General features: G+C 38.3%; 1 protein-coding gene across 9 annotated transcripts in view; it reads left to right on the top strand.

Annotated features, from left to right (window-relative positions):
- Positions 1–25,922, top strand: part of LOC102261779 (chromosome unknown open reading frame, human C3orf67) — a 218,853-nt gene that overhangs the window by 167,422 nt on the left and 25,509 nt on the right. For 8 of the 9 annotated variants that reach the window (XM_014541379.1, XM_005868425.2, XM_014541384.1 and 5 more), the window contains one exon: positions 8,768–8,829. The exons of the other annotated variant lie outside the window; for it this stretch is intronic. In XM_014541379.1, the coding sequence (XP_014396865.1) occupies positions 8,768–8,829 (62 nt within the window). The remainder of the gene's footprint in view (positions 1–8,767; positions 8,830–25,922) is intronic. 9 annotated transcript variants of the gene reach the window in all.

Genomic DNA, 25,922 nt, shown 5'->3' with positions numbered 1-25,922 from the left:
ATCTTAGAAATCTCAGAGGCCCTGGCACTAGGCCTGTGGTGTTACCTAACTCCCTCCTCACTGCTGTCCCCTGTGGTGAGCACTGGGAAGGCCCATTTCCAGATGGGGAAATGGAGGGCCTGAGTAAAGTGACTCAGAACTAGTGTGGCATGACTCCTGAGTCTGAGCTCCTGACCACCATGAGTCAGTGACTTCTCCATGACTCAGCTGTCTAATGAGTGCTACCAATATCCAGCAGAAGGTGAGATTCCTGCTCTGGAGGGAACTTATAAGTCTTCATGGAGGAGGAATTCAGATTGGCTCTAAGGAGGGGGTGTGTGTGTGTGTGTGTGTGTGTGTGTGTGTGTGTGTGTGGTAGAGTGAGATGGTGTTCATTTTTCATTAGTGTTCTTTTTCCTTACCTTGCCCACCCTCCAGGTTTCTCTTGCCTCAGTTGTGCTTTCATTAATTGAATGTCCAAGCATGCATAATGTCTGGAGCAGCCTTAGTGCCAGAGTATCACCCATGCAGCAAAAATACCCTGTGTGCTGGTACTCACAGTACTCTTGCAGCCAGCGCTAAAAGCATCAGTATAAGTTGCAGATTTTTGCCAATGCTATTTACAATGGAAATGAAACATTGCCTTTCTTATAAAACAGTCCTCGGCAGGCATTTAAACCGAAAGAACAAAAGGGAACAGTGGCCTTCTGAACAAGCTCCTTCCGTCATGAAGCCGCTTGGAGGCCAGCATTACAAAGGGCAAGCTGAGGAATGCTTATTTATGGACTGAAAAGGCTGAGCTCTCGGTTGCCCTGGATACAGTGTTCTCATCACTGTCCTGTCTGACAAGAACTGAAGTCCTCATGCGTGACAACTGCTCCTCTCTAAAAGTATTTGGCCAAAAACAACATCATTAATAATGATCTTAATAACCCCTCTATTTGACCAAATGAAAAATTGAAATATTTTAGACAGAGAATATAATGGAAAAGCCTACCTTTGGTATTCATAAGATGTGTTTATTACTGCATCAAGTTCAATATTGGAACTATCACCAAATGGAAAATTACATTTCTTAATGAACTCCTGCATCTTGTTGCTCGTAGAGAGTTTAAATAGCAGTTTACAAGAACTATTGTGGTCTTTCTGAGAGCTCATACCTTTCTCTTTAGAAGTTGTACAGGGGCCATGAAAAAGAACAAAAGAACTCATAACTTTATTTATCACAGTAATATCCTGCTTTCCTTGTAGCTCAGTGATGGCTACCATCCAGGCTGGCACTCAGACCAGAAACTTGGAAGACCCCCTCCCCCTCCTTTGGGGTCCACATCCACTGGGTCTCCAAATCCTGAGTCTCCACTCTTCCTTTTACCTCCTAACGCTCCCTACTTATACCATAACCTTGGCACTGTATTTTTTTATGCAAATTCTTTCAACAGTCTCCTAATACCTCTGTATCTCCAGTCCAAGCAGCATAGCCTGAGGGATAGGAGCATCTGCTCCGAAGTCATATTGCCAAGGTTCACATCCAAGCTATGACCTTGGAAAAGCACTTGGCACTGAGACATAATAAGCACTTAATAAATTAATGTTGGTGGTAATTTTTAATATCATTATTATTCACATTGGTGATCTTTCTAAAGCCCCGCTCTGTTTTATCTCTTCCCTGCATAAAGCCTTTTCACAACCCCCCCCCCCGTTGCCTCTTTAGTTTGGCCTACAGGGCCCCCGATGATCTAAGACCCGGCCCCTCTCGTCTCATCTCTCACTGCTCCCCACCTTTCACTCCCAGCTTTAGTCCCAGTTGTGAATCCCTAAATGCACTCTGCACATATCCTTGTACCTTATACCTGTTTATCCCACAAGACTTAGCTCCAGAGTCTTCTGCAGCCCTTCTCCAGGCCTCACTGTGAGAGACACATCTTCCTTTCTCCACCAGAGCCAGGAATATCTCCATGGTGACTCTCACCACAGCCTAGCTTGTCTGTCTCACATTAATTCATTTCACATTTTGTTTTGAGTGGTACCACATGCTGGGAACTATGCTGGGCATACAAACAAAGCTTTACCTGCTTTGAGATGTTCACCACACTGCAGGGAAGCAGAGTCCTGTCAGTCAGGGTAGTGAGTGATGATAGAATAGAGTCTGGGAACAAGTGAGAGGCAGCATTCATTCTACCTGTTGGTTTCAGGGATACTTCATAGAAAAAAGTACCGTTAAACCAGAGTTCAAGAACCAGTGCAGCCCTGGTTGGTGTTGTTCAGTGGATAGTGTGCGAGCCCATGTACTGAAGGATCTTGGGCTCAATTCCCAATCAAGGGCACGTACCTGGGTTGTAGGTTCCATCCCCGGCCCCATTCAGGGCATAAGCAAGAGACAACCAATCAATACGTCTCTCTGACATTGATGTTTCTCTCTCTCTCTCTCTCCCTCCTTTCTACTCTCTCTAAAAATCAATGGAAAAAATATCCTCAGATGAGGATTAACATAAATAAATAAATAAATAAATAAATAAATAAATAAATAAAATGTTTCAAAAAGAATGAATGCAAACTCACCATGTAGAAAGAAAGAGAAAGGAATTCCAAGTTAGAAAAGGAACAGAAGTAAATCTATGGAAGTGAGGGTGGAGTCCCTGTTTTAATAGGATAACTTCGTCACAGTACCTTTGTTTCTTCATCACCTTGAACCAGACTTGAAATGAGTTTTCGCTTGTCTCAGCATCACCACCCACCTCCCACCCAATACACATAGGACTAACTACATGCTCTAGCTACATTGTGCAGCTTGTCATACCTTTCATCCAGATCATGTCAATCATGCTGTTGCTCATGCCTCTTCCTTCGGCCTGGGGACCCTCCATCCCTCTTCTCCTAAACACTCTTTGTGGCCCAATTCAAATGTCACTGCTGCACGAAGCGCTTCTGACCCTCAGCCACCATCTACAGAATTATCTCTTCTCTGGGTTCCCATTGCCTTCAGGCTCAACGATAGCACTGACCACATCAGGGATCCTTGTTGCCAGCATCCACCAGACCTGGTTGTAAGCTCCCTGAAGGCAGGACTATGCTGAGCAGAGAACATGGCATGAGGTCACACTCAGTCTGGGCTGGTTGTTACTTATTAGTTGAATAATCAATCAATAATATTAAAATATTGTTTTACTCTAAAATAGTAGTTTTTATCAAAATTTTAAAATAAATGAGCTTTTCTTTGCTTAAATAAATTCTTAAAGTGGCAGGTAATATTTTACATTCCAGATTTGATAAATGGGTATTATATATACACATAAAGGAAAAATCTCCCTCTGGACAGGGCTTAATGACCAATAATTTTAAAAGGAGACTTAGGCAGGTCACATTCAGTTTAGCATCTTTATCTCAGGACTTCACACACATTGCAGTCTGGAACCAGAATGAGGTCTTTAGCAAATTCTATTGTGTTTACTACAAGCTTTGATTCCTCAGCTTCCCCGAGCATCTGTATAGTTCAGAGTAATATGTACTATTTAAATGGTGTTTAGATGCTATAAATTAGTCATTTAAAAGTGTACTTACAAGTAACCATATTTCTTGTAGCAGATTGGCTTTTGTTGGCATCTCATGCTAAGTAAATCAAGCCTGCTGAGAATCCCCTGGCCTTTGACAGACAGATTTTTCAAAGTGTCTAACTTAGAACCAAATTCAATTAAAATACTTTACAACTTCTATGGAAACCAAGCTACAGGTAATCACATTCGGAGGGTTTCTGTCAGGAGTAGCCCTCATGAGATTTAGTCATAAACTGGGCCCCAGGCAAGCTTGAGAGGGGTGCTAAGTGCATTTTATTTTGATGAGGGATTTCGATTGACAATGCATAAAACCATGGTGTGTGTGTGTGTGTGTGTGTGTGTGTGTGTGTGTGTTGTTCCTTTTTAAGAAAAGGATAGTTATTAATGGAGACAGCTTCATGTGATGACCAAAATATAGACTCTGCATCAGCCAACCTTGGCTCATTTACTAGGTGTACTGATTAATAATGCAGATTTTTTTCAATAGATGGTGTTACACATATGTTGATATATATGGGATTTGATATGTATGCTATTTTGTTGTATTGACAACAAGTTTCAAAACTTCATATGTCAAATTTTCTGAAGGTGTTAACATCATAGATATTTTTACACTTGAAAATGTCAAATGTTTTGCCTTAAAAAGAGCATTTGCGGGAAGTTTTAATTCATTACTAGTACTGACTCAGTCGCCTATAAAATGGGAATAATAAAGAGCCTTCCTCGTACTGGCATGATGAAAAATGAATGAGACCATGGGGTGCATGAGTCCTGTGCCTAACAGAGGAAGCTCAGGCTAACTATACTCTGCTCCCCAAAGCTGTTCTCCTCAAAGGGCCACTTGAGTGACCAGAAAAGATTTCTAGAACATTTCCCTTTTTTCTGACCACTGAGGGCTGTAAGGGTGGGCAGAGGTTCTGTTGTTCTTGTAATATGAGCTTAACCATTAGAATCCAGACCGACCCCCTCAGAACTTTACACATCAATTCTTTCATTATTTCATTATTTCTCTCTCCCATCTATAAACCTAGATTCTGGAAAAGCATGCCTCACATGCATGCTAGCCTGTAAGCAACCAGGGGCCTCAAAGCCACCATTCCTTCAAGTTAGGAATTCCTGTAACCAAGTATATTAGTCCCTCAGCTCGTTTAAAAAAAAAAGAAACTCATCACATGCGTCCATCAAATGGCATATTGCAGAGCATATTTGGAGGAAAATGAGGAAAAACGCACGTAATAAAATTACAAGCATATGGTGACACATTACTTATGGTCTTGATTAACCTTGCAACTTTATTGCCGTTTTCATAAGATTTTACATACAACATGAAAATATTGTCTTTACCTTTTAACATGACAGAATTATCTTATCTCCTGTTCTTTTAATTAGCCTTTACTTCTCTCCCTCAACCCCCAAATTTCTAGCAGCTTGATCGTGGGAAAACGGAGCTTCTTTTGTGCTCAGTGGTAGTTAATTTTATGTGACTGTGGTTTTCTGACACTAGTGCATAGCAACAGCGCCACCAAAAGGACGAGGTCCTGAGTTTCTAGGATCTGTTCCATTTCTTTGCTCATCATCATATCAGTTTTTACATGATGATTGCTGGCTGCTCTGTGTCCAATATATAATACCTAATATATTGGCACTTCAGGCTTTAATAGGTCTTAATTTGTTCTGACCTGCAGATTCATTAACTTCTCCGTTGTCTTTAGGTGTAATGAGTTTTCTTTTACTCCTGAACTAAAAAAGTAAATAGTTGATTGAGCTAAGCTGTAGATAACTCCGAGGAGAAGACATCATGGCACTATAGGATGATAAAACTGGTGTTAGAGTCAGCGCAGTATCTGAGCTGCATGGAATTAGCCTTCCTCATCCTCAAAGTATTGTCTATTACATCTTATATTTGTCCCAAATTTAGCAATGTAGCGACACTTAGTTTCTTTAATGTTAAGTATAGAGTAATATGTCATAAGAATGAAATCAAATGAATTTATGGTAAGGAGGTAGTCTTATATATTTCAAATAAATGTACTTCAGTACCCTTTTTTTTCTGACGTAAACTGAACTGAGTTTGTCATATTTGTTATTCAGAAGCTTAGGTATTCCCCACTCCAGGTGAGCCCCAGCTGGATTAAGTTCATACTCTAGCGGTTCTCAAACTGTGGGTCGCGACCCCTTTGGGGGTCAAACGACCCTTTCACAGGGGTCGCCTAAGATCATCGGAAAACACATATATAATTACATATTGTTTTTGTGATTAATCACTATGCTTTAATTATGTTCAATTTGTAACCATGAAATTGGGGGTCACCACAACATGAGGAACTGTATTAAAGGGTCGAGGCATTAGGAAGGTTGAGAACCACTGGGTTAGAGGGTAAACTGAAACCAGACGGCCTGGTTTTCAATTATGGCTCCACTATATCCTGGCCGGCAGGACCTTGGCTAACACCCAGTGGCTGGATTTCCTCCTCTGTTAGATGGAGTTGTTTGTCCTGTCCATTTCATAGAATCACTGTGCGAATCCCATGAGGGATTGAACACAGAGTAAGTGCACAATAAATATCAGTTACCACCATTATCATTATTGTCACAGTTATTGGTAGGTATTGGTTGCTATTCCTTGGCTTCTTCTTATGGTATTCTCTAAATATGGCTGAATTCCAAAATCAAAAAATCAATTTTAGTTTTTTAACTGGTGCTTTCAAAGAATGTTACCTACCTGGAAAAAGTAGAAATAGGTTTACTGCTGCATATGTATAGAAACATATGTCTATTTCCATCTGTGGATAAGGACATCTGGCTTCAGACAACCCACTATATTCTCCCACTGCCACCACCTCCCTAACCCCCAACCCCCATGGTGAGAGAGCTTTAGAAACCATTGGGCACATGCTCATGCATTCTGATTTGGGCCTAGAAGACAAAAGACCTCACCCAAGTGAAAGCTCTGCCCTTTCAAAGTATCAAAGCAAAGTCATGGGAACCAAAATATCTTGAAGGAGCTCCTTAGCTACATCATTCCCATAATCCCTTCCTGTCCCTGAGTTGGGTTATAAAATTAGAAGATGTGCAGAGAAAGGGAAGTGGGCCACCCATTTTGTATGGCACTCACTTGCATCCTTCCCCCATTGAGTCATTAGCAGGGAGGTTTATAAGTCCCTTTATAGCAGCTACATGCATAAGTCTAAATGCTATTATTAAATTTAAGTTCCTTATTGAATAAAAATTTTTTGAGTAACAACTTTGTCATTAGCTTTCAATAGTACAAATTAAGTTAAGGAATCCAGTATTCAGACCAAGTTACAATGCCTGCAATTATTTTAAGTAAATATTTTTATTTACCTTTCTATCTATTCATATCTGTAATCCTTATTACTTTGAAAAGTTTCCAGTGGTTATTTTTTTTTTTTTTGCTTTGTTTTCTGACACTTAAAAATCATTTTAAGTGTGAACCTTTTATTAATTGTATTCCCTTTTATTCCTTGTATCATTGGATCTGTTTGATATAAACATGAGCAAGCATGGACGGGCCAGTCTATGTGGGCTAAGTGGTGGCTGAGTCACAAACAAGGTAGATTCTGCAGCCATTTCTATTCCCCAGAGGAGGGAATAGGCATTGAAACAAGGGGGTGGGGACAGGTGTAAATAGAATCAATGGTATAAAATTAAGCAAATAGAAATTTGGCTGAATATCAGGACTGTGATTCTTAGAGTTATGGAAATGCCTCTTAAAGTCATAGGCAGAGTTCCATTTACGGGAGGCCTACTACAGCTGAAGTACTGGAATACCAATGAAGACTTTATTGCAAGTATTTTGGCACCAGTGTGAGTTGGTCTAGAGAACCTGTTAGGCACTTTATGTGCTAATCCTTTTTTGCTGTGAAATAGTAAAGCCTAAATCATAGAACTAAATTTCACTTACAAATTGCTAAAAGTCTTATTTCTCTAGTGAGATCAAATATGTCTTATAACATGTTTTTCCTTCCACTGGTCTCCCAGCTGTTGTTTCTTACTACTGAAATGGTGATGCATTGATATTGGTTCAATTACCAAAGTATCTGAGTACATTTACATTCATGGTACATCACAGAGAGGCAGGCTAAGTGAGTGTGATCATCATACAGGGTGTTCAATTTAAATTAAAGGAACACTTCCAAGACGTTATTTATAGAGGAATACAGTTTACTCTAGAGAATTCCCATCATGCATGTCATTAATATTTTAGGATCTATTAAAATAAGCAATATGTGCTCTCCATGTTCAGGCACCATGGCCACACTTTTTCTTGGTTGGTGTCAGTGCCATGGGGTCACATTATGGGTAAGAAAACATTAACGCCAGCCCCACTGGGTAAGGAGCTAACTGAAGCCCTTTGAATGCAATTCAAAAATGTATACCAAATTCCAACTCATAATAAAATGAGAACATTAAAAATGATTTTCATATTATGATTACATGGTGGTTAGTCACATAGGAAAATACTTGGAGCTAATGTTGAAAAACAGAATTTGTGTCAGGTCTAATAGAATTTTCTCCTTTTATAGAACAAATGAAAAACACCAAGTTCCAATGGAGGCAAGTTAAGGCTTGCATGGGATGTGGTGGTTTAGCTGTGTTTTGAAATAGTAACTTAAAAGTTTCTTGTGGAGGGAAAACTTGATAGTTCACATTTTTGGTGGGTATTGGCATCACATTTTTTCAGCTATCTGATAAATGCCTGAGGTTTTATTACACACTTGGGGGAAATTACAACCCTAACCCAAGATCCACGTGTGTAATTCCATTAATGAAAACGGATATTCTCCTTGCAAACTTACTAACAATGAGATAGAAATATATATAATCTACATCCCCCGGGCTCTGAGTTATTGCCTGTACTTGCTATGCAGCATTAGTGCACCAAGATATCTTGTTTGGTTTTGCTGTATCTGGAAATATCAAGCAATGTTAATAGCACAAAATTCCGAAAGGAGGATCCACCATGAACTTTGATTGCACCATGGATGCTATCTAGCCCACTGACTGGCCATTAAAATGACCTGTTTCCTCATATGCATCACCTTGTTATTAGCTTGATCTCCCAAACAGCCTTCAACTCTTCTTTAAAATAAGCCAGCCACTTCTTGCAGATTGTTTCTGGGAGGAAAATTGCAGTAATGAGAGTGTCCGTGAAAGTATATGTCAAGAGTATGATACTGATTAGTTTTTACTCACAAATGGTTTGTCTCTTACAGCCTGTCAACCAGGGTCGGCACTATCAGAAAGAAATGAATCCACCTTCTCCTTCTAACCCCCGGTAAGAATCATTACTAATCTAAATTCCTTGTTTAAAGATTAGTTAGATTATGCATTTTTCTTGGTTTCATGAAATTGGTTTTCAAAACAGCCAAAGGACTTTCCAAAGTTGTTCTTTTTTTTTAGAAGTCTTTCCGAAGTTCTTTTTTTTAAGAAAAGTTCAGTCTACTTTTCTTGTCTAGATTATAGTGTATTGGCTAACAGCCTACCTAGGTTTAAATAGCACTCTGACCTTTTACTAGCTGTGGGACACAAAGCTAGTCATTGAACTCAAATTCAGGCATGATAATCTCATAGTGTTTTGGGGAGGATCAAATGAATTAATACATGAAAAGTTATTAGCACAGTTCCTGGCAAACTCTTTTAAGTATTAATTTAGTCATTGTTACTCTACTTGCTTAGATACTTCAATTTAATAGATATTTGATATTTAGTACATTTTAAGCATACATCTTTTTTATGTTGCTTGGTACCTTTAAATTTATCAAAATAGCTTATACAAGTATAAATAGTGATTCTCTTTTTTTATTTCAAATTTTCATAATCTCAAAATTATTTCATTATTTTAAAAATGTCACTGGCATATGAGTCATTTCTCAATATAAAGAAATCTCATTATTTCAGGCTCATTAGGGACAAGGAAATCTGAATTTCCGTTTTGAAATATATGTAGTATCATATGGCTTTCTAATAAATAGCTAAATAAGGTAGTTTATCTGCATAAATCATTATTACTTTATTACTCTTTATTGTATGCTAGGAATTTATTAAAATCAATCTATCTTGAGCTGCACACACAAGGTCTTAGTTATTATAATGCATCTCATTATCCAGATGCACCTCATTATCAAGCTCTTTCACCTGTACTGTGGTTGGTCCCACTGAATGAGCCAAATACCAGCGACAGCATCATAGCTCTGGCTCCGGAGAGTGATCTCTATTACAGAGTGTCTGAACTAGACTCATCGGTTACACGTATCAAAAACAACTTAGATAATATTAAAAGAGAGAGACAGATAGATAGCTAGTAGGGATTTGTTAAATAAGAATATAGGCTATATCCTCAGACCAAGGGCAACCAGGCCTAGGAGGGACTGAAACTTGCTCCCAGGGTCTGCTTCATTCTTCTCTCTGCGCACCAGCTTTCTCTGCTTCCAGTCACATGGCTGGCTGACAGCTCTGGAGTTTACATATTACACATACATGCTGAGGCTGGCAGGCTATGCCTGAATCCAGTTCCTACTTCAGGAAGGAGAATATGATTGACATAGCTTGGGCCAAGTAACCACTGGTCTAATCAGCAATGAACAGCAAATCGAAGCCATGTAAAAGCCAGGTGACCACCTACACAGTTCACAGCACTTTTAATGGGGCCCAGAATATCCATGACATTGGTAGAGTAAATATACTTTGTTAGTGACCTCGTCTAAGTATTCCTGGTCTGTACACTTGATCTGTCACTGTCATAACTAAATACAATAGTAGTTTCAAAAGTGAGATTGTAGTTTTAGTATATGTAAACGGTATATGTTTAGTATATGTTAACATCGTTAGAATCAGTTATCTCTTGATATGTGAATATGTCCCTTATAATCATGTAGCTCATCTAGATTTGACTAACAAACTCTTTTTCTATATATGAGTAAACTTTCAAGGTAATTGCAACTCCAACTTTGGTCCAAATTATAACAAAGTCAGAATTTGTAGTCTGAACAAGTGATAGTGGTAATAAGACATGTTAAAAGGTAGAAACTTTTGTTTCAATAAAAGGGGAAAAGGACCCTAATTCTCATCCTCATTCTGCTACTAACACAGTAAATTATCTTAGACAAGCCTCTCAATCTATTCAGACCTCACCTAATAATATGAGCACCCTCATGTGTCATAGAAAGGATCTGAGTTACATGCTCTCGAGAGTCATTCCCAGCTTGAGATTCTGGGACTTTGATGAGAGTCATAGATTTTTACATAGGAAAACCAGTCCCACTATTGAAGAGAACCCTTTATAGAAAATATTCTTCATAATATTGGGTGAATTAATTAATGTTTAGATGTGGTAGTCTGTGACTTTAAATATCTCATTTAAAATTCAATTCTCAAAGATAGAATATAAGAAAATTTACTAATTAAACAGTATATTTATTTAACCAATTAAATGTCCATTCATCTAGGAAAAAATAATTTAGATTTTTACATAATAAAATTAAAAACCAAATTCTAAAGGGAAAAACAAAATGCAATTAATCCCATTTGCCAGCAGGTTATCCACCAGTTTTCTGGAACGTTATTATATAGCTGTTCAGGAAACCTGAAGATTACATGGCTTGGCTCTTGGCTCATAACTTCAGCAGCTTGGAGAAGTGGCAGAAAGGCATTATAGGGCCATAAATGAAAAAGATGATAAAATTGTGAGGGTAGCATAGATCATCATATAAAATGGGATAAAAGAATTCACTTACACTCATTGGGGCAATGTTTGACACTGGATAGAGTGAGACATAAAGCTAATTGTTTCTGGAATGTTTATAATCTAGGAATTAAAATACTCATGGTTCACCTCACCATAATCCCTTGCTTCTCTAGATTTTCAACAAAGCCCCTTGCATTGATAGGCATGGGTGTGATATTTCCCACTGTATTTTCCTAACAGACTGACTGACAGGCAGCACCTCAAATGCTGGGGCCCTTGCCTCCAGTGTCCACCTGCATTGCCTCTTGGGGCGCTGACAGCCTCAATGACAAGGTGCAGAAGTGGCTAACAATCTAACACAATTGAGAGGAGTGTTGGGTAGGAGGAAACAATTTCACAGTTCACTCATGTTGAGAAGTGTTTTCTAGCATGTAAACTTGCTGCCAAATGGAAGAAAATGGATGCTGTTTGCAGCCTTAAGTCATTTATTTTCAAATTCCTTCCCTTGGTTTGTGGGGTTCAGAGCTGTCCCTTAGGCACATCTATGCATGTGTTTATGTAGAGTCTTCAGAATGGCTCAAGATATTTTTGCTCAGAAATGGGTTTTGTAAAATAAGCTGTGATTACTTTCTAGTAGTCTGTTTATATGGATGGAGTCGATAACCAATCTTTCAAATGATGATTATACTTGCTATTTTTACTCATTGGAAAATTAGAGGGGGAGGGGGAAGGTAGTCTAAGGCTCTGTAAGGCTCTAAATGTTTATGGAAATAAACAATACAGAAGATAATTCTGGAATGCCCAGTAATGAAGGGCATGGTTTTCTCAAGTGTTTGCTTTATGATTTATCATCTTCTGTGTTTTTAAATATCAGTGCAGATTGTGTTAGGGCTTGAATCCTTTGCGGCTTTGCCACATGTTTTGTGATATAAACATACTTATAACTATAATTATCTGATAAACTCCTGCAGACTTTGACAAATGATTAATAGCCGGTGACCTCAGTTCCCACTGGCTCAGCTGACCCGACCGAGGCAAGCTGGCCTGTCGTGGTAACTACCAGCCTGCTCTGGGCTGATCACAGTGATTTCATCTTTCTTTTCTCGCCAATTGTCGGGACACAGCCTGATGGGCTTCTCTACAGCTTACGTTTCTGTCCCGCCAGTACAAATGAGAGAAAGGTATAAATGAAATGAAATACAGAAATTGCATGTCCTGCTTCTCTTCAAATGCTTACATTTGGGTCATCTTAAAAAATTTTTAAGAAATATTTCTCCTTTCGGACCAAAGCACAAGGACTAATTTCCTGATTAATTGTGATAGATATAAATAGATAGATGTAGATAGATAGATAGATATAGATATAGATAGATGGATATAGATAGGTAGGTAGGTAGATGTGGATAGATAGATGATAGGTAGCTGATAGATAGATAGATAGATAGATAGATAGATAGATAGATAGATAGATAATCTGAGCCTGTGGAGCTGGTGCCTCTTAAACTCAAGTGATTCTATGCCCCTCCTGCTCCCAGAGGTCTGCAGTCCACTGGTCCAATCTTTTCAACAGGCTTTATAAACACCAGGTACAAAGAGACTCAGCTGGGCCCCTTTCTTCCCCAGTTGAAGTACTAAGTTCAGTTTATAACATTCACCTCCATTCTACCTGAGGGGGATGGGATGGGGGCTGCAGGCATGACATGAACCTGAGGAGAGGAAGACCATCATGAGGGTTACGTGGCTGCAGCCCGTCGCATCTGTGGACTCGCCACCTCATCCTTCATTTAGTAAATGCAGAATAGCTTCCCTGTTTAAACAAGGAACCTCTACCACACAAAATGATTCAAAGTGTTTCCGTTCATACCTTCAGCAACATTCAGTGTTTCTTAAGCACCTACTATGTGCAGAGCATCGTGGAGAGATGGCTTTAGTGTGCCTTCAGGGAGCTCTCAGCCTCCCATTGCAGACCAGTCCTCCCTGCGTGTCATCAAGGCAGTGAGTGTGTGAATGTCTCAGGAAAGGTGCTGGGGGCCCGGGTGCAGCCTTTCCAAACCTCTGCCCCTCACACACTCTGCTTTTGTTAGCAGTTAGTTTTACTTCTTCCTCATACATAATTCTTTTGTTTCTCTTATTAATGAAAAACATTACATTTTGAAATTGATTAAGGTTAAAACATAATTTTTCACTCAAGCAATATATTATGTTTCCAGAGTTTACAGCTCCGTATTTCGCTGTTCATTGCCGCATAAAAACCCACTCAGTATAATAAATACTGTACCAGTCCCACATCCAGCCTATTTCAAATGACTTGAAAGAGAAAAGGCAAACAACTTCTAGCTGATTTGATTGAATTAACACTAACATTATTGTTCTATTGACTTTTTCTTGTCCATTGATTCTTAAAAGCCTTTTGCTCCCTTGCCATTGATTAAGACAAATTAGATGCAATTCGGTGCTTCGGACAAGAAAGTGCTGTTTGGTGTTGGGTGTTGGGTGTATGCGTGGGAAATATATGTGTGTGTGCTGAAACAAGACTGGTTAGAGCTTAACAGTTGTGACCTTGGTTTTATGATGTGTGAACTCCTGGATCAGTAACAAGTGAAGCCAAATGGTGATTTGTAGATGATGTGCTTTATCTCTTACTTAAAATGAAAGAATGCTGTCTAGAATTTTACATACTCTCATATTTTTCAGTTCTTCGTTCTCTTTATTTGCAGAGTTTATAGACTAACAAGCAACAGGATCAAAGCAAGAAATGAGGGGAGAGTAAAATACCTTCTGTTGAATTGCTAGCAAACAATTGCTAGAAAACATTTTTAAACAGCAAAATCATTTGTATTTTCAAAATAGCAAAGAATAAGAAGGCTGAGATCTAGCCTGACCTGAGGGCAGTCAGCATCATGATAAAAACGAAGGTCTCAGCTTAAATAAAACCATAAGGGGACTTCCCTTAAGCGGTGGTTTATGCTAATGCAGCCCTGTCTTTTAAGTTGGTAAAATCATCCCTAAACGACTGGATGATGTCTTTTTCCTTTTTTCTTCCTCTTTTTAAAATAATATCTTTTTCTTTTCACCTAGTGGTTAGAGGTGGCGGGTGACAATCTATTTACTGCCCAGTAGCATCAGAAGAAAATTCTGTTACGGTCAGTGTTTTAACTTGGTGAAGGGTACAATTACTTTGTATTTTACCATTTTCCCTCTTCCAACCTCTTTAACAGCACTTTTACTGAAACCTGAAATTGCCTTCATGTCAGAAATACTATTAACTCACATTAAGAGTCCAGAGAACTTTTAGTTTCTCCTGCTGGGATAATGGAAGAAATGGGAAACATGCAGGAACAGCCACCCATGTGACATTCTCTAAATTTACTTGTGATTTTCTAAATTTCAGTGCTAGCAAAAAAGAAAGATGCAGCAAGGCGTGCAGTAAATGAAGATATTATGTATTAGAGAAGGAATGAATCTGTCATTTTGACGAATTGTGAGGCGAAGAGCAGATTAACAGATTACTCATAGTCAGAAGGCAGCTCGGTGTGAAAAATGTGCAGGAAGATAAGTGTGGGTTTGTGCTGATTTAATGATATTTTTAAACCACAATAACATTCTGGTAGTATAATATAATAAAGCACTTTGCTTGCATTTTTAAATCATCAACATATTTTCAGTTTGACCTTAAAAACATTTTGGACCATTCTCTATTAAAATATGTAGCTTTAAAATTAGAAAAAAGTACCATCTAAGATATCACAGCAATGACCTTATAGGAAATATCACTGGCTTTTAAAATCAGTTTTTTCCTAAAATAGCATTTGTAATACAAACTTTTACTGTGTTTTAAGCACACTAATACCACATTTACTTCTTCTTTGGGCATTTAAATCACTTACAAGAAGAAATCATTATCTTCTAACATTTCCAGGGAAACGCTTCATAGATAGTATTGATTTGTCTTCATATTTTCATTGTAGGTTTTTAGTTTTGTAGTTGAGATCATGGAGTACTTATGAATAACAGCTATATTTTCCCACGGATAGTGGATAAATGTAGTTCAAATTTGAATTGAGTACTCTGAGACATAGCAAGAAATAAGGTGAATTATTTTGTTATTAGCAACATTATTAGAAAGCAAAAGTTTTTTAAGAGGTTTACATTTTTCTATAAGTAAAATTAGGATTTGAATAATATAGTTTTAGTTAATTTCACAATGATGGAGTGGCATTGCCAAGAATTTTCAGAATAAAATTTTTATAATGTATGTAAATGAATTTTTTTCTATATGTTAATATTCAAAACCTGGTATATGGCTTGAGCTGTTTTACATTATCTTCTCTGTAGCTCACCAATAATGGCTTTACATAGTTAGGTACAATGAAACTTGTAAAGGAGTAAAATAGTACATTCTCTGTCTAAACACTTGTATGTAACCCAAGTGAAAATAAGTACACTAATATGGCATGCCCAGGGTTTGAATCACAGACATGATTATGGTTCAAATTGTGTTTTACGTATATAGTGAGGAATTCAGCACATTTTGTACATTTTCTCTCTCCTAATGTATTAACACTCTCAACTTGGAGTAAGTAAACAATGTAAAGAAGTAGTCATATTCTTTTGGTAGAAATTCTGAAATGTGTATAGTAAATGTTGTATGTTTTCTGGCTTCCTTGCATATTTACTGTCTGCAGTAGTTATTAACATGATTTTCCAAATATTCTAAACTCTCTCAATTCCAAGCACATTGTTGGATTGCTTTTCTAAGTCCACTTGGTTTGGGTGGAGCCAACTAGTCCAACTAGTTCTAACCAATGAACTGTGAGCAAAATCGCCTACATTGTTACTTGGCTGGAGCATTAAATTGCAGGTGTAAAACCCTCTACCAGAGTTCTCTTTTCCTCTGCCACCAACCATGAACATTCAAGGTGGTGGTGGTTTCATAAGCCTGGCCTCTAAATGACTGTGATAAACAGAGTTCCCTGCTCATCTGTTATATGCATTCATCATGAGCAAGAAATAAACTTTTGTTGCCTTTAAGACACTGAAACGTGGGGGCTGTTTGTTACCAAGCTGTTTGTCACCCAGCATAAGCTAGTCTTATTCTGACTTACATAGTTAGTAGCTATGAGATTGACCATATTTTGTCACCGTAAATAAGGCATTTTATATACTTTAATATATAAGGTTTAGAAATTGGTTAAAATTGTAAAGCTTAGAATGCCATTCATTGGCATGAATAAGGGGGTGTAAGAAGTAACAGTGCACTGATTAAAAGCACAGTCTCTGGAATCAAAATGCCACATTCAGATCCTTGTGAAATTAGTTCTCTAAGCCTCAATTAAGTTATCTAAAAAACGGGGGTTGTATTCAGTTATCTACTTTACAGTGCTATTAGAAGGATTACATGAGGAGATGAATGTAAAGAGTTTTCACAGGGCCTGACATATATATTTTTATTAAATGGGAGAAAGTGATGGTAGTGTGGTAGGATATTAATAGGAATATCAGAAATAAAGTTCCTCCCAAAAAAGATCACACTTTGAGCAAATCAGAGAATCTTAGAGAGTTTAAAGTGATCATAGAAATAATTTAACCCAGCATCTCTTCAAAAGTCTCCGTACACACCTTGGCCGGGGAGGTCGGCTGAGTGTGGCACGAGACAGGCAGTCATTACTGAGCATTCCTTACTTACATTGAGTCCACATCGGTTTCCTTATACCTCCTCCCTTTGATCCTAGCTGTCTTTCCAGAACAGTCATTTGAATCATCACTCCTTCACACAATCCCCCTTGAAATTTTTGAATATAGCTTTTTAGTTGTTCCATTTTCTCCTTCAGTTTCATTTCTCCAGCATTAAGTCCACTTTGCCATTCCAGGTTCTGACATAGTCCTACTTGCCTTCCTTTGGACACTTCTGAATTTATCAAATTGATGTTATCTAAATGAACAAGATGATCTCACAGTTCAGACTACAATTAGACCATTGACCAGGACACTGTGTCTGTTAGTGTAGCTCAAATCACATTTGTTTTTTTAGTACCCATATCCTACTAATGCAGTGGTTCTCAACCTTCCTAATGCAGTGACCCTTTAATACAGTTCCTCATGTTGTGGTGACCCCCAATTTCATTGTTACAAATTGAACATAATTAAAGCATAGTGATTAATCACAAAAAAATATGTAATTATGTATGTGTTTTCCGATGGTCTTAGGTGACCCCTGTGAAAGGGTCGTTCGAAGCCCAAAGGGGTCGCGACCCACAGATTGAGAACCGCTGTTAATGGCTTATCTTTGGCTTTTGGTCACCTGAAACTGTCACCGTCTTTCTCCAGGGCCATTGCTATAGCCTCCTGTGGTCTCCCTGCATCCACATGTGCCTTTTCACCACAAGCAATTCCCCACAGAGCAGCCAGAGTAACCTTTTCTAAACACAGATCTGACTGTGATACCCCCATATCAAGACCATTCAGTGGCTTCCCATTGCTTATAGGGTAAAGACAAAATCTTTCAATGGCCTGCAAGACTTGAGTGGTTTGGCGCATGCCCACTGAATCAGCCTTATTGTGTGCCATTTTTCCTCTCCAGATTTGTGCTTTAGCTACATTGGCCTTCTCTCAAAACTGCCTCCCTCAGAACCTTGTCAAAATGGCTTCCCTTGAGGCTTTGCCCATTTTTCCCTCTTCCTAGAATGTTTTTCCTTTTCCTTACCTTCCACCTTGCCTGGTTAATACCTACTCACTTCATTAGATTTCCTCTCAAGCATCACTCCCTCTAGGGAACCCTCAAGTTCCTGATCATGTGTTTTCATAGCATTATTAAACTCACACATTTTTGTGTGATTATCTGATTAATGTTGGTCTCACCCTCTACACTGTAAGCTCGAAGAGGGCAGGAAATCTGTTTTTGCTCATCATTGTATTTTGTGCCAGGATCTGACACAAAGTTGGACTTAGTAAATACTGGTGGAATAAATATTGATGACTGAACCAATTCTCTTGACTATCAAGATCGTTCTGAATCTCAGTTCTGTCATCCAGCCTGTTCTCTCTCTCAGCCCAGTGTCTTCCATACATTTGAAAAGCACAGTCACTGTCTCTGCTGGACATTAATACAACCTTAATAGATCATAGCTGAATAGAAAGCCCTGTGGGCCTCCATTAAAGGTCTTCTGCCATGTTAATATTGATCAACAGCCAAATTGAAGTGATGTGATTGTAGGGGAGAAAAGAAAAACTTTTTTCCTCTACCCTCCTAGGTTCTGCAGCTGAAAGGTAAACTGACAAAAGACATATTAACAAAAGAAAAGCATACAGATGTTATTTATATGTGCAGTGCTCATATATATGGGAGGAAATCAGAGATGAGTAACTCAACAGAGTGGTTAGAACTTGGAGCTTATATAACATCTTAACACATAACAATTAATTTGTAGAGAAGTGACAACAAAGGGAATTGGGTTTAGGCTTTAGGGGTGGCAGACTGTGGGAGGATACATATATGGGGGAAACTAATGGAAAATAATGGTTGTTTCAGTAAAGTTTCTTTTTTATAGATTCCTTTCGGTGCTGTCTCTAGGCTAATTAGAATCTTCGGAGATTGAGTTGTGCCAACAGTTACCCTCCTAGATATAGGACCATTGGAATGTATGTATGTTCACCCAAAAGCATATATAAATTGTGGGGACTCAGACCCCAAGAATTGATATAAAGATGATTTTACAGTGAAAATATTTGAGCTATAAAAGATGCAGAAAGAAATATTATCTGCACTTCCATTATCTGACTGAAACAAGGCCTCTTGAAAATACAGACTGCCCATTCCCATTAGCACCAAAAAAATCAATAGAACCTTCCAAACTTTCCCTCCGAAGACCTAAACCCACCCCCTTTGTTAAGTTGGCATATCAGCCTTTTATTTCTGGCTATTTAGTGAGTTACTTGTTACTGAGCAACTCCCAGGTACACATGTAAATAAATTGTCTTTTCTCCTACTAATCTAGCTATTGTCAGTTAATTTTTAGGCCTCCAACCACCAGACCCAAGTGGGAAAGGAAAAAGTTTTGCTTTCCAATATAAACACAGCCATGACAGCCCCAAATTGGAAATAACCTGGCCTCCTTCAATAGTAGAAAGCAAAAGTAAATTGTGATATATTTATACAATTTGCACTAAAAAACATGGAGGAATTTTACAAATGTAGTATTTGAAGAAAGAAGGTAAACAACTAAGGAATACATATTGTATCATTCCATACAAAGTTCAGAAGTGGGCCAACTGATTGGTAATGTTAGAAGTCACCATCTACTGTTGTACACCTGAAACTTATATGATGTTGTTAACCCAGAGTGTAATATTGGTAGGAGGAGCTAGTGAGGTTCTGTTCTTGGCCCAGGTGGTGGTTATGGTCACTTTGAGATCTTTAATTGAACTGATACATTTATTAGTGTGCTTTTCTATGTATGCTACACTTGAATAAAAGAATCCATCAATGGTGTAATTCTTAGTCTATTATAGTCAGTTTGCTCTTTCTGGTATTTTATGTCTCTATCTTTCTGCCTTGTTTACAATTTAGCATGTCAGCTTTCTATAGAACAAGGTCCATATTTAGTTTGAATAGCAGCTGCAGTAACACCATAAATAATTATGATGATGATGGTGGTTTGGCGAGGGAAAGAATTATTGCCCTCCCTGGCAGGCCCAATTTACTCACTAGAATGGTCCATGCAACAAAAGAATTCTGATTACTTCCTCCCAATGTTTTAAAAATAGCATTTTACCATCATATCTGTTCAGAAGTCCATTTATCACCCACATCAGCATTCTATCACAATATTTTTCATTAACTGAAATGTTACAATTAACACACCCTGCAACTGATAGGAAATAAATCTAGTCAGCTAAAGATCCTGTCAACTTTCTCCAGTTCTTTATTTTCTTGTGCAGCCAGCCAACACTGGGGGAAAATTAAATTGTCATTCACCTCACAGAGCAGTCTTTTTAGCATATCATTGTTTTATTTGACTACTGAACATAATAAAGGAATAACCAAGCTTTGAAAGTAAAATGGAAATCAGTACATAAGTGTGGCATCTGGTTATCTGACTTAATGATGAAAATGATGCCCACAGTTATTCTTTACAAAGACAGAGAGCTGAATTAGAGCATTAAGTTAGCCCACCTACTCTTTCTGCACCATTAAATCCCATCATTCTGCAGAACAGTTAAGGAGGTTTTATTTTGTATTCTAATTTTAAGGCAATTATTCTCTAGTTAAAGTTAGAAAAGGCTGCAAAGTTTTCTGCTCTTGATTCGCTAATGACTTAGTTACAAAGCACTTAACACATAGCTGCCCTATAACTCTGTAAAGGGTGTTACAAAGATTGCTTAAGAGTGAATCTTTTTCTGTAATTTCAAATAATAATAAGCACTAACATTATTACTTTTACTGCATCTATCTATTACTTATTGGTTCCATCTCTGTAGCAAGTATTGATAGGGAGAGTTTCCATTTGCTATATTATTTCATTTAATCCCTGCTGCAACGCAGGGTGGTAACTTCTCTAACCCCCATATTCCAGGTGAAGAAACAGAAGCACAGAGTTTAACCCAAAGGTTGCAAACTCATATCAAAAACCGTGCAACTTAAATTATATGCTCTGTTGTTACCCCAGATATTTGGAGGGGTAGTTGTTTCCCCTGCATCTTCAGTAATATTGTGTTTATTTGGAATGTAAGTCCTCATTCTATGTGCATCCTTCCACTGGATAAAGGAATAATATTTAAGTCTCCCATAAAAATGTAGAGATTCTAAAGGATCTCTTGGAAAAAATCATAGCTTCATACAGCTTTTCTCAGCCTTTTCTTTCTGTTAGGAGAAAGTACTCAATAGATGTCATTTACATGTGCACTCTGGTGGACATGAGTCAGAACCTTTCTTATATACCCAGCAAATGTCCAGGAATAGACTCTGGCCTAGCTTTGGGTCTAATGCCTGCCCCCATATTGGGAGTGAAGAAAAGCTTAACATCCAAAACCATGTGAAGTGGGTTTCCCATAGAAGAGAAGAGTTAGTTTCTCAGAAGAGGAAAAGGAAGTGGCCAGCCAAAATCATAGCTACCATAATATATTACTAGTGGGTAAGCTTTAACTCTGCAGTGGTTCACTCCATAAGTATTTATTGAATGACTACGATATGCCATGTTCACTCTTTCCCCTTCATTTCAAGAATACATGGGAATGGTATTACAACTTTATAGTTTTAACTATGCTTTTTAAGAGCCAGAAACAGTTACTAAACCAGTATTACATTAGACATCTTGACATTTAAATTAACTTCAGGCAAATAAAATAAGCCAAATTGAACTTTTTAATTTACTCATCAGAAACTATATAGGGGCATTTCACATTCACGTCTTAAAAATGTAATAAGAAAATGTCATCTCTTTGTGTCTGGCATGTCTATTCCTCATGAATTCTGTAACCAACTTGGATGACAATAAGCTGAGAGAAATCTCACATCACTTTTTTGTCTTCATTGAAACATCCTGAAGTTGCTATTCATTTCTGCTACTTAGATGAAACTTATTCTTCTGCTTGGAAATATCAAGGGAAGAATTGGAATGTTCATGCTTATGGTCCTCGTAAAAGAGTTTTCACTTTGTCCTGACCTGACTTTGAACATTTAGGGAAAATGTTCAATTTGCAGCTTTAGCTAATGGCACTACAATGTCACACTTCTCTGTTTAACATTCAGCTTTGTTAATCAAGAAAACCAGATTGGCTCTGTGCATGTTGATTAAATTGATTACAGCTGTAGGGCCTTGATAGCAGTTTTTTCAAGTGTCTCTAATTAATCAGACAATGCTTGATTAGTTTTTTTCTGTTTTGAGGAGATAAACTGACTTCCTTGAGAATTTTCACCCCGAAATGAGTCCCCTCCAGTAAAAGGTAAAGGATAAGTGAGTCACTGCTTAGTTTTCCATGACGCTCAGACCCTTTATCTCCCAGCGACTAGAAAAAGAAATCCTTTGAACAGCAGATCACAACATAATATTAAACTTCTTTTCACATACTCTCATGAATGCATCTCCTAGAATGAAAAAAGTCAGTATGTTTGCTTCCTCGCAGCTTTTAGCCTCACCTCCTCCCTACTGTAGAGCATCTTCCAGCTTTCCCATTGTAATCCTTCTTTGTCAGGTTATGTCATTGACTTGTCAGACCTGACATTGCAGAGGTCAGCCCAGGAACCATTTTTGCTTTAATAATTAGGCTGAATGATGTGTTAAAAACAAATAATAAGCCACCATCTGTTTTTTAAGTCATATCTATCACATTAGATAAAGTGACTGTTTATGCAAAGAACTTGACAATTTCAGGAACATTACCAACATTTATTTATAAAGACCCAAAACGTTCTGCTTTTATCATTGGAGTTCATATTTGCCGTGGGGAAGGCTGCCAGGATCAGCTCAGATGGTGGCGCTGGCATGAGGAAAGCTCCCCTTTTTCCTCTCTCCTCCATCGGTTGAGGGACCAGTGGGACTGCTGTTTCCAGTAAGTGCTGTCACCTAAAACACTTTTTAAAAGATGTTTTGAAGCTGTGTTTCAGAGTTCTTTTATAGATGCCATCAAATTGCAGGCTCCTGAAGAGAGAGAATCCGCCTTTAAAAAGAAAGTAGTAAAAAAAAATTTTTTTTTTTAATTCGGCTAGAGTAGAAAAATAGAAAGTGAAAAATAGGTCTTACTCTTCCCACTCCTTCCCCCCCACCACCCCTCCACTCCACATTTTTACTCCCAGGTATAATGACGGTTAAGCTTCTTGGGCATCCTTCAGAAACTTTCTGTGAATGTACAAGAAAATGTTTTATTTATATTTTTTTTCAACTCAGTGGGATGAGTCTCTATACTGTTATACTTGCTTTTTAGATTTTTAGAGAATAAATTTTGGACGTCTTTCTGAATTTCACATATAATTGAACCCATTCCTTATTAATTGCTGGATATTACTGTAATTTACTCAGCCAGTTATCTGCTGATGGACATTTAGGTGGTTTCCAGCCTTTCGTTACTGTAAACAGTGCTCTGATAAACATCCTCATGGGCATCTCTGTGACCTTGGCAAGTATGTGTTTACAGTAAATGTCTAGCAGTGAAATGACTTGGTAATTTTGTTGGATATTACCTAATTGTTCACCAATTTACATTCCTACCAGCTTGCACCGAGCTTCGTGAAACTTGAGAACTTTTGCCGAGCTGCTGTATGTCAGTGTAGCTCATTATTTTGATTTGTGTTTATATAAATATACACATGGTCAAACATCTTTCCATGAAGGGAATGGGAGGCTTTTACATGTCTTTTTTTCTCACCTGCCTGTTCATATCTTTGCCCACTTATTGGGGACCATGTCTTGTATTTATTCAATATTCTTATATATCCAACACAGTGTTGGGCACTTGGACCCTCAATAACGGTTTGAATTTGACTGAGATAGTATATGGGCCACACAGAAAGACTCTACAATAGTCCTTATTAGAGTGTAAGGTTCCAAAGGTAAACTGCCATCACTAAAGACCTTCACTGTCACAGCATGGGAAACACAAGATGTCTCCTCCAGGGATTTCTGTACATCACAACCTTATTTTGATACAATGAGAAATGAAGTTTGTCAAAGGGAAAGTTCTGTGTTCCTTATATGTATTTTCATATGCATATGTATTAAATTTCTAAAATAACATTATTCCTTGCCTAGATTATACCACTAACTCCTAACTGATCTTTCTAGCCCTTCTCCCCACCGATCCATTCCCCACACAGCTGCCACTGTGATCTTTCCAAAGTGCAAATCAAAGATTCTTCTAGCGTAAAATCCATGAATGGATCCCCAGGGCTTTCAGAATAAAGTAGGAACTCCTTTGTTTGCCATCAAAGACCCCTGCCTTCTTCAGCAATTGACCACAGTAGCATCATCCAACACATATTACCCACAGTGCCCATCAATCCACAATGGGTACCCCCAAACCTCCACCCCTTTCTACTGTGGTGCATGCTCTTCCCTCTAGGACATCCTCCCATTTTTTCTCTATTTTGCTGCCTCATCCTCACCCTTCAGGAACAACCCGTTCAACTTTTGCTAGAAAGCTTTATGTGAACCCTGCTCCTGACTGTGAGGGTTCTCTGGGCTTACCTCTATCTAACATACTTACTTCACTGTCTTCTAAGTGCTGGTCTAATAGCCTGCCTCCAGAAGACTAAATTCCTCAGAGCAGAACCACATCTTACTCCTCAATATCCAGCATAAAGTCTGTGACACAGCATGGGCTCAAGAAACATCTATTCAACATAAAATTGTAGAGCAGCAATGCTGATACCACCATTGAGAAGGCACAGAAAGGATTGGCCTTTTTCCAGATTGTCTCCAGTAGATAGGATATTACTGTTCACATGTTGTAGTTGAATTTGATGGCTGATACCTGGATTTGTGCCTCCAGAGTTGAATTATCTACCATGTCTAATGAGTCAGTGTCTGTAAAATGGTCCCAGGACGCTATGTCATTAATATTTTCTTAACCTGAGGGAAAATACTGCCAAGCAGGAAAGATATTCAGTTCTGCAGAGAACATATAAAATATATTTAATAGAATAAGGGAAGTTAATCATTTCTGTGATTTCTTGGAGCAGTGAGCACTTGGGAAGACCTGGCTCCTCTCTTTTAAGGATTTTCTGACAAAGACATGGGCAGAAGAGGTGATTTTGTAGAGGCCGGAAGAAGAAAGAACATGATTTCCTTTTTGTATGAGTATTTGTTGCATGTCTTCAAATATACAGAGATTGATGCGAGATGAAAATATAGCACTTGTTTATGCAATAGATTTCCCAACATTTGCTGTGGAAGAGATGTGACCCTATTCCAGATGTCACCAGAATGCAAACATCCTCTGGGAGCATTTTTAGGAGGAGAAAAGAAATGCCTGGGAAGAATAATTCTCATATTGTTCTCCACTAGATGCCTTTTTGGCTCCTACTGTCCCTCCCATCGCACTCAGAGTATGTTCTCCTACCCTCCTCTCTGCCAGGTCTTTCCCAGAGTTCTCATTCACTTCCCCATCTTTTCACTCTTACCTCTAGGTCCTTCTTTTCTAGCCATGACTTCATACAGGAATTCATTCATCATTCAGCAAGCATTTATTGAGCATCTAATATGTGTCAAGCCCAAAGTGAAGAAGACAGACATGACTGTCTGCCTTATGGAGCTTATAGTCTGGTCAGAGCTCCGCTTTCTTGTTCATAGATGGATAGCTGCATTCTCACCATAACCTCACATGGCAGAAGGGGCAAAAGAGCTCTTTAGGGCCTCTTTTATAAGGGCACTAATCCATATATGAGGGCTTCACCCTTATGACCTTAGCACCTCCCAAGGACCCCACCTCCCAACACTACCACAGTGGGGAGTAGGTTTCAACATATGAATTTGGGGGACGGCGGATACTAACATTAAATCTATGGTACTAGGCCATTATAACAAAAGCACCAAGAAAAGAGTCTTTTAAAAAAAATCTTGAGCAAAATGTTAACATTGTTAAATCTGAGTAGATTTCAGAGTTTGACATATGTTTGAAATTTTTCATAATTAAACAATTAAATTGTTTTTACTCACAGATATATATATAGATTTGAAGATATATGTATGTAT

The sequence above is a fragment of the Myotis brandtii genome, unplaced genomic scaffold (genome assembly GCF_000412655.1).
Source record: "Myotis brandtii unplaced genomic scaffold, ASM41265v1 scaffold268, whole genome shotgun sequence".
Classification (NCBI taxonomy): Eukaryota; Metazoa; Chordata; class Mammalia; order Chiroptera; family Vespertilionidae; genus Myotis; species Myotis brandtii.
Note: the sequence above shows the minus strand (reverse complement) of the source record. Positions and strands in the feature narration are given on the sequence as shown.